General features: G+C 40.8%; 1 protein-coding gene across 5 annotated transcripts in view; it reads right to left on the bottom strand.

Moving 5' to 3' along the window:
• The window catches only part of HPS5 (HPS5 biogenesis of lysosomal organelles complex 2 subunit 2), a 48,313-nt gene that overhangs the window by 12,332 nt on the left and 26,288 nt on the right, over positions 1-9,693 (bottom strand). For all 5 annotated transcript variants that reach the window (XM_059407492.1, XM_059407477.1, XM_059407485.1 and 2 more), the window contains exons 10-16: positions 8,313-8,491; positions 7,706-7,864; positions 6,744-6,930; positions 5,949-6,072; positions 4,327-4,476; positions 2,885-2,962; positions 1,816-2,393 (exon numbers count right to left, since the gene is read on the bottom strand). In XM_059407492.1, the coding sequence (XP_059263475.1) occupies positions 1,816-2,393; positions 2,885-2,962; positions 4,327-4,476; positions 5,949-6,072; positions 6,744-6,930; positions 7,706-7,864; positions 8,313-8,491 (1,455 nt within the window). The remainder of the gene's footprint in view (positions 1-1,815; positions 2,394-2,884; positions 2,963-4,326; positions 4,477-5,948; positions 6,073-6,743; positions 6,931-7,705; positions 7,865-8,312; positions 8,492-9,693) is intronic.

Here is a 9,693-nt window from a genome sequence, read left to right as displayed (position 1 = left end):
GATGCGGGACTCGATCCCAGGACGCCGGGATCATGACCTGAGCCGAAGGCAGCTAAGCAACTGAGCCACCCAGGCATCCCTAAAATGAGTTTTTCGAAGTAGTTTTCACCTGGCTCTGAAGACAAATCCCCAAGAACAGCTCCAAAAGCTGCTTTCCTTAATTACATCACTAGCAAAAGGGTGGAACCTGTTCAGATCCTCTCTGAAAACCTGACCTTCCATTTCTGATACATGAGTTTTTAAAAATCATTTTTTCCACAGTTTCATTATTGTCTATATGACTGTGTCAGGCAGTAAGTACTTGGACAAATTCAGAGAAGGCAGCCAGCATTTAGAGCTCAAGACGAGAGGGCAAGCTTTATAACTGGGTGGGGGCTAAGCCAAATGTCTCCCCCTGAAGTCAAGCAAGCAGCTGCATCACCTCAAAGCACCCAACCCACAGGCTCTCTCCAGCTCTGGTAATAAGTTAACCACCACTCAGGCTGATGAGATTCTCTTCAGGGTTGAGTATGATCACGTAAGAGACAGATATTGCAAAGTTCCGCTAAGTAATAATATGAAACATTTGAACCTACTGGAAGAGAAATAAATTTTCTTATTTAACATAAAAGTCTACCTCAACTCAGAGAAAGAAACTGAAATCATTTTGTATGCTGTTAACTCTTAAATGTGAACTGAAGCAGAACAATAACCACATCATGTTTCTGGAAAACCAGAATGTCTTTAAGTTTATAAAGACAATATAAAAATCTATAGGTACTTGTGATTGTTAGCTTTTGGTAATGAATGAAAGTTGTGTTTCCAGTCTAAATCAATTATTCCAAAACATGGGACCGTACAGTGGAAAGAGCATACATGGTCTGAGGTACGAAAGCTGGCTTCCACAGGAGAATGACACACACTTTCAGTCAAGTGTGAAATGGAGATTGCTGCCTATCCACCAAAATCCCTGAGGCAGATAGACAAGCTCTTAGCCCCTACCATTCCTTTCTTTCTAGACACCTGGACAGCTTACATTTCCCAGTCTCCTTCACGGGTAGGGAAACCATGTGATAGAATTCTCACCAATGGAACATAAAACACGAGCTGTCAGGCACTACAAGATCAGGCCTCTAAGAGGGCACAGCATGTCTGCCCCTTCCACATGCATTCCCCAGGACATGGCAATCCATCCTCAATCACAAGCCCAAAGGAAGACAGAGTTCAAAGAAATGGAAGAAACTTTGAACCCGGGATTACCCACATGGAAGAGAGCTTCCCACTCGCCTGGAACCTGTCCTGGAGTGACAGGAGCAAGAAATAAACTTCTACTGTATCTGAGTTATTAGGAGATATTTACTCAGCAATTCAGCCTACTCAACTATTACAATCTCTATCTCCGTTTCTTCCCCTGTTAAATGGAATAACACCATCTACTCTGAAGACATTTATAAGGAAGAAATGAGATGATGCCTACTGAAATATTTATACCTGACACACAGTAAGTACTCAATAAATGGCATAGATTATCTCTACATTAGTAAGTTACATAAAGGATTTTGTTTTTCTATTTATACATTTATAAAACATTTTATGGTAACCCCAACTTCTTCAACACTGCTATGTACATTTTTTGAAATTCAAATGAATTTCTTATAATATCATTGCAAATGAAATCAATGTTTGAAGGACTATTAAAAATTAAATTGAGTGGGAAACAGAAGGGTAGGCCAGAATAGAAGTGATTTTGTACTTCACTCTTTTTAAATGTGAACATGCTAAGATGCTATTGTGCTCTGTACTAATTTCTATTTGATAAGGCAATCTGATTATTACCTTTCAGTCCTTCAATAAAAGTATCCCAAACACAAGGACTGTTAGCGTAACTAAGCTTGATACTCTCCTTTGCTCTTTTCAAGTCCAGGAGAAAAAAATACTTCTTTATGAACTGGCAAGCCAGACTTTCAGGACAGTACTGTTGCGAAGTGTGGTCCACATGTCCACTTGCACTTTTGATCTCAGGATTCAATACATTCAATTCCAAACACAACGTTGTCAATTCAGCCAGGTCCTTCTGAAGACACCTGGCTATGCTGCATGGAGAACATACTTGGAAAAGGTCATCCAAGGGCTCCCTCGGACTATTTGTAGATTCACACACTGTTGGATCAACAGTTTCTTCACTGCCTAATGAGTCTCCCTTTTCTTTTTCACTGTCTTCATCTAACATTTCCTTTTCTGACTCTTCAAATGACAGCATATCCTGGTTGGATGTCATGGATGAGTTGCCAGTATCTGAAATAACTGTAAAGTCCTTCGTGGCAAACGTTTTTTCTAACTGCAAGAGCCATTCCTGTAAGATCATCCTCAGAGACGTGGGTTCAAACAAAACCAGTGGGTCCTCTAGCTTGGTCCTATGCGAGACAGACAAATGTGAAATTTATGCTCCATGTGTTTTTATATTTTTTTAAAGACTTTATTTACTTATTTGACACAGACAGAGAGATCACAAGTTAGGCAGAGAGGCAGGGAGAGGGAGAAGCAGGTTCCCCACTGAGTAGAGAGCCTGATGCGGGCTTGTTCCCAGGACCCTGAGATCATGACCCAAGCCGAAGGCAGATGCCCAACTGAGTCACCCAGGTATCCCATGCTCCATGTGTTTTCTTAAAACACATTATTTCATGCTAAACAAACCTACTGGATGAAACATTTCTTGGGAATAAATGTTACTTTTCAACTCTTCAACAATTATCTCAGCAAGATGACAATACAGAGAGTGCTAACTTCAATACTAATTGTTGAATTTCAATTGCAAATGAGACCACCTCTGCCCCACACTGTCTCAGGACCACTACTCAAAGTCATTCCCATTCATTAGAAAACGCTCTCATTCATAAATACTCACATTGCTTCTGCTGTTGCTACTTTGAGCTCTTGGAGCTTGTCTTCTTCCGGAGGTTGACTAACTATTTCTTTTTTGCCCCTAGAAAAGTATGAAAAAAGGATTAGCGCAACCATAGACAAATGTTTCTAAGTGCTTACTAAGTGGCAAGTATTGTACTTAATATTAATATTACAGGACACAAACAGGAGTATAAAAAAATGGCCTATGGCTTCAAGATGAGTAAGGTTTAGTGAGAAAGAAAGGTATGCAAACAACTAACTACAAATAAGAATAAAGCAAATCTGAAAGAGCAACACAAGCATTGTGCTATTAACGCACAATGAAAGCAATTATTATTCTGAAGAGGCAGTCAAAGGATGCCTCCCCCTGGAGGCAGTGTGTGAGTTCAGAAGAATAATGGGGTTGGGGAGGGAGGATAGTGCAGGTGAAAGAATCAACTCCAAGAAAGGCAGTGAAGTGTCCCCACACAGCGCTCCGACAGGACTGGAATTTACAGCACTTGGAAGGATGTGGCTGGAAATGAGGCTGGAAAGAGGGGGTTAAGGTCACACTGAGAGCCTTTCAAGGCCACAGCTATACTTGTACTGTTTTTTCCTATATATACATGGATTCGCCAAACTCTTCTGTTTTATCTGACTGTCTACATACACTGGGCCTGTGGGGCTCTCAATCCCTAGGTTAAGTGCTGAGCCTGTACGCTTCTAATGCTCATATCCCCTGAACTATGTGTTTAGGCAGAGACCAGATGGACACATGTCACACTGAGCTAGAGCAAGGGCTCTGCTACAACTCCATTAGTAAGGACGATGCCATCAGCACTCCCTAAGAAGGTTCATGACAAGACCAAAATGCACTACAGGCCAGAGAGCATTAATGACTTACCCAAGGTCACATACTAGCCAGAAGCACAGGGTCTTGACTGTTGGTCATCCTCTTAATCTAATACTCTAACATCCCAGAAGTTTGAAGAGATTTGGAGGGAGGGAGTTTATGCAGGGCAAAGATGAAAGAGGTGCTAAATTAAAACTCAAAAGATGTGCTATGGAGGGGGAGCCTAGGTGGCTCAGTCAGCTGAGCACCTGCCTTCAGCTTGGGTCATGTTCCCAGGGTCCTAGGATGGAGCCCCGCATCAGCCTCCTAGTTCTACATGGAGCCTGCTTATCCCTCTCCCTCTGCCTGCTGCTCTCTCTGCTTGCACACCTCCTACCCCATGTCAAGTAAATAAACAAAACCTTAAAAAAAAAAAAAAAAAAGATCTGCTATGGATACATGTTATTTTCTAACACTTACTTCATGGTATTCACATTTTTTATGAGCTACACAATCTATAATGAACAGGGTTTATTATGTGTGCCTTCTCCAATAGCACAGAGTCTAAGCCTTTCTTCAAAATGACAACTGAGTCCTCTAGAATTTACCCAGATATATATGCAAGAGCTTACTCGGCATCTTCTTCCTTTGGGCAGGTGACCGGACTCATCTCCTCCTCACATAATTGCTCCTCACCTCTCGGTTCTGGTCTTATTTTCAGATCAGGGCTTGTATGAAGGGTGCCAATCTTCTCAGTAGTTTTACGTACAAAACTAGAAACGCTGGAAGTCAAATACCAAAAAACTAATATGAAAAAACCTCATTACTCCCAAAAACAAAAAATTCAGTACCTGAGTGCTCTGTCTGTTCCTGTTAGTCCTAGAAAGGCAATCTGGACTTAATAAAAAGAAAGACTATGCTTATAGCAACTTCCCTAATCAACCACAAATTTCATATAAGGCCCAAGTAAAATTTACAGTATAGTAAGAAGTCACTTCTTTTACTAAACTGCTTTGATTTGGTGCTAAAGGAAACGTCTTTAACTCCATCTATGTCTACACGGTTTCTGTCAACTTAGACAAAGGAGGCCATGTGATCACCTGCCCCATTCTGGCCAGAGAAATAACAGAATTTCTTCATGAGACTCAGTGGTTAACTAATCACAACATATCCTCCAAGGATAAGCAAAACTGAAGCTGGTAACTAAATCACTACCTTATACATCTGAAACTAGTAGGACACTGTATGTTAATTATACTAGAATTAAAGTTAAAATTAAACAAAAAAACATAAAACTGTATCCAGGGAGACTCAGATAAGCAGTTAAGAAGTTTTACAAAAAAATCTTTTCTCTCAAACTCAAGTGCTAATTCTAGGCCCATGGAGTAGTGAGAAAGACTTCCAAAGAGTCTCCAATTCTGAGCCTAAACTGAGAAAGGATCAAGAGATGACGGACAATATACAGAAACTATTCCTATCAGGGATAAGGAAAACAACACATTTTTCTTTCTTTTTTTTTTTGGTAAAGATTTTATGTATTTATTCGACAGAGAGAAATCACAAGTAGATGGAGAGGCAGGCAGAGAGAGAGAGAGGGAAGCAGGCTCCCTGCTGAGCAGAGAGCCCGATGCGGGACTCAATCCCAGGACCCTGAGATCATGACCTAAGCCGAAGGCAGCGGCTTAACCCACTGAGCCACCCAGGCACCCAACAACATATTTTTCAAACTTTTGCTCTGTCTCTTGGGTGGAGGGCACATTTTAAAACAACTGAAACATCCAACTACTCAAAGAAGAAAGCTACATTGCCCAAGATAAAAATGAGAAGTTAACAGCCTCAATAAGAATTTATAAGAGAAATAACCTAGAGACTTTTTTTTTTTTTTTCTCATTGGAAATGTCTTTCCAGGCACACCTGGGTGGCTCAGTTGGTTAACCATCAGCCTTCTGCTTGGTTCAAAATCTCAGGGTCCTGGGACCAAGCTCCTAATCTTTGCATAGGGATCAGGCTCCCTGCTCAGCAGGGAGTCTGCTTCTCCGTCCACCTCTGCCCCTCCACCTGTACTCCCCACTCCATACCACCCCCCACTCCCAGCTCTCTCTCACTCACATGCATTCTCTCTCAAATAAATAAAACCCTTTTTAAAAATAAATTAATCAATTTTAAAAATGTCTTTCCATTCTCAGCACAAAAGCACCTAATGTAACAACTGAAGGGAAGCAAGAAACAGGATTTTGTGACAGGACTAACGTACCTTTCCTTGACAGCCTGAAGAGACACAAGAGGAGATGGAGAACGAAATGATAGCGGAATGCCGAAGGGGAGAAAAGTTTCATTCTTATCTGTCTCAGATGTCCCGGGAACATGGGAAACACTGTCTGATAAATGGAATGGGGGGGACAAAGAAACAAAATTTAATCATTTCATCATTTTAATCTTTAAAAAAATTTCTGAAATGAACAAACCAAAGGAAATGAAGAGTTCCATACCCAAATCACAACTGACCCAGATACAAATGAGCAGAACACAAGTTTACAAGATGCATGGGATGGTCCACATATAAAACACTTAGGCAGGTACCTTCATTTTCCTACTAACCCTGAATCCCCATAAGTCAAAAAGGAAGGTTTACAGTCTCTATTATCTCTTCTCAACAGTTCAGTCACAGGAATATTCGAACATCGAAAAGTGAAGGCAATGGCCCCCAAAACTGTAGTAATTTTTCATTCCTGATGGAAAATAATTTGGTTAGTCAAAATAAAACTGTTCTAGTCCATTGGTTACTGACCTTTCTTAACTTTTCCAGGACTCTGATGCATGATCAAAATTAGGGACTGTATCAATGTTAGCCTAAATAGGAGGGAGGAAAACACAACTAAACATAAACCCATTCTTCCAGTGGCAAGTAGATCTACATGGAAAGTCTATCAACATAATAAAAATTATTAACCCCAAGTAGAAAACTTGATGCACAAGTTAATCCTGGCAAATAGAAGTCACAGAAAATAACTGCTTCCTGTCGGCAACCAACGAAACATGTCGTCATTACCTTCATTTCCATGTGAGCCCCAACACTGATCTGGTGGGTCCTCTTCTTGATGTGAGGCAAATTCTTTGAGTCTCTCATCTTCTGAGAGGGTTTGGCTATGAAGCGAACAAGAATCTTCATCTGACTGACTGCCTCTTCTACTGCTAATGATACGATAAATACCAGAATCCAAAATGCTGAAACTTTCCTAAAAATGAGAAGAACCCCCCAAAAAATCAAAGTGAAACTTTACTTTTTAACACAAAATGGTTTTTTTAAGAGAACAACCAACACAAGTAGGTAGCAAGTCAGTAAGAATGATAGGTTTTCTTTTTTAAGATTTTATTTATTTGACACAGACAGAGATCACAAGTAGGCAGAGAGACAGGCAGAGAGGGAAGGGGAAGCAGGCTCCCCGCTGAGCAGAGAGCCCGATGCAGGGCTCAAACCCAGGACCCTGAGATCATGACCTGAGCTGAAGCCAGATGTCCAACGACTGAGCACCCCAACAATTTTGGTTTAAAAGAACCAGCTGGCGAGCAAAGTTTAGGTCCCTGGTCACTGGCTCACACTCATACACTGCCATGTTTCCCTAGCTTGCCTCCATGAATCCCAGCAGTGAGAACGGGGCTGCATCGACATAACCCTGAACTGCACTATGACTCCAGCTACTATAAAGCATCTGAAATCACAGGCTAGGAGCAACTGAACTTGTACTGGAGGCTATAGGAGGTATGTCTGGAAACAGAATATAATAAATGATGATGAAACAAAATGTGGCTCCAACACACACCTAAATGGGCGCTTCATGAGGGCTGCCCAACAACTGAAAGAAAGCCCCATCTTGGCACCCCTCCCCCCACCCCAAATCTACTATATGGAAAGGAAGATAAGCTCTGGGATCTGAAGAGATGTGTACGTACAACCTAAGGAAGAGAAACCTTACTGTGCAGATAGACCTTCTAAAAAGTAGAAATACCTACATGTGACGAAATGGAGCTTCTTCTACTGCTGCAAGCTGAATCCAAAGGCTCGAATTTTAAGATCAATTCTTCCAGTTGAGAAATAAGATCACTGTAGGTTGTGACATCCAGCTGAGACTTCAAATGCTCCAATTTATCTATGGTCAAAGATTTTCTTCCCTAGTAGAAATCAAATAGAACAGCTTACTACTTATAACTAAATCTAAATTTAATGGCCAAATACTGAAAAATGTCTAACAGAGACCATAGAACCCCAAAGGTGCTTTAAAAAGGTTTAATAAGCTCAAGAAAGACTTAATGGGAATTATCTTAGGAATTAAGAATTAAGAGCTACCATACACACAATCAACCCCCTTAAAACAAAGCCTGAAATTCAACGAAGTTTCTGAGAAAATGCAATTTTTTTTTCTTCAGTGGGAAGTATACCCTTTTTCTTACCCACCACCCACCCCTACATTTGTCTGGCAAGATTCCATTAGGGATTTATTGCTGCTTCATCTGTAGGTCATACAGACAGCGCTAATAAAGACAGGCAACTTTGCAGCCCACCCCTGCAAACTAGTGTGGTTCCAACAACCCAGGTGAACAGGTAAGCACTCTGACTCACTCTGCCAGCAATAATAGAATTTTGGAATAGACAGCAAGTGCGAGCAGCCAGGTTCCACAGGCCTCTCCTCAGCAGGCGTTCCACACAGCGTTCCACAGACAACAGAGAAAGATGTGAGACTTTCCCGTTGAGGTGCAGACAGAAGAGCTCATTCTTACAGACAGCTACATCCTGAATATCTACAAAACCCACAGGGGTGAACACACAGAAGGTTAACCACATACTCCTTCTCCATGTTGGTAAGGATGGAAATTATTCTAATAAATTTATTTTTTATACTGAGTTTGGCTTGCCTGAATTTCATTGCTATTATACTTGCAATTCAATGAAGAAATATTTTAGACAATTCTAGAAAGATCAAAAACAAAAACACATCTCTCTTCTGTAAAATTCTATGTGAAAGATGCTACTTTCTAAACAAAACAAATGAGCAAAGGAAAAAGAAAGAAACCAAGAAACAGACTCTTAACTACAGAGAACAAACTGATGGTCACCAGAGGGGAGGGTGGTGGGGGGGATGGGAGAAATGGGTGGTGGGGATTGAGGAGGGCAATTGTCATGGTGAGCACAGGATAATGTACAGAACTGTTGAACCACTATATTGTACAGCTAAAATTAACATTAAACTGTTTGTTAACTTTACCAGAATTAAAAATAGTAATGGTATGGTTTCGCTTACTTGTGGAGCATAAGGAGTAACATGGAGGGCATTGGGAGAAGGAGAAGAGAAGTGAGTTGGGGGAAATCAGAGGGAGAGACAAACCATGAGAGACTGCGGACTCTGAGAAACAAACAGGGTTTTGGAGGGGTAGGGAGTGGGGGCTGGGTGAGCCTGGTGGAGGGTATTATGGAGGGCATGTATTGCATGGAGCACTGGGTGTGGTGCATAAACAATGAATGCTGGAACTCTGAAAAGAAATAAAATAAAATAAATGGGAAAAAATAATAATGGTAAAATAAAATAAGTAAAATAAAATGCTACTTTCTGTGAAAAGAAATTGGGGCTTTAAGAGAGCACTCGACATCAGAGACCAGATGACAACATTTCTGAGTTACAATCTGATGGAAACAAACAGATTTTAACACACTATATAAATCAACAGTTCATGAGAAAACACCTATCTTGGCAGAACATCATGAAAGGAGTTAAAAAACTAGTTTTTGATCTCACTTATAGGTGCAACCTGAAAAAGCCAAACAAGTAGAAGCAGAGAAGAATGGTGAAAACCAGGGACTGGAGGGGTGGGGAATATTGGTCAAGGGGTACAAACTTGCAATTAGCTGACAAGTTCTAGAGATCTAACGCACAGCATTGTGATCACACTTCACAATACTGTACCATATATTGCAAAATTGCTAAGCGACTAGATCTTAAAAGTTC

This window comes from Mustela nigripes, chromosome 1 (assembly GCF_022355385.1).
Source record: "Mustela nigripes isolate SB6536 chromosome 1, MUSNIG.SB6536, whole genome shotgun sequence".
In the NCBI taxonomy this organism is placed as follows: domain Eukaryota; kingdom Metazoa; phylum Chordata; class Mammalia; order Carnivora; family Mustelidae; genus Mustela; species Mustela nigripes.
The sequence above is the reverse complement of the archived record's forward strand: the minus strand, read 5'-3'. Positions and strand labels throughout refer to the sequence as shown.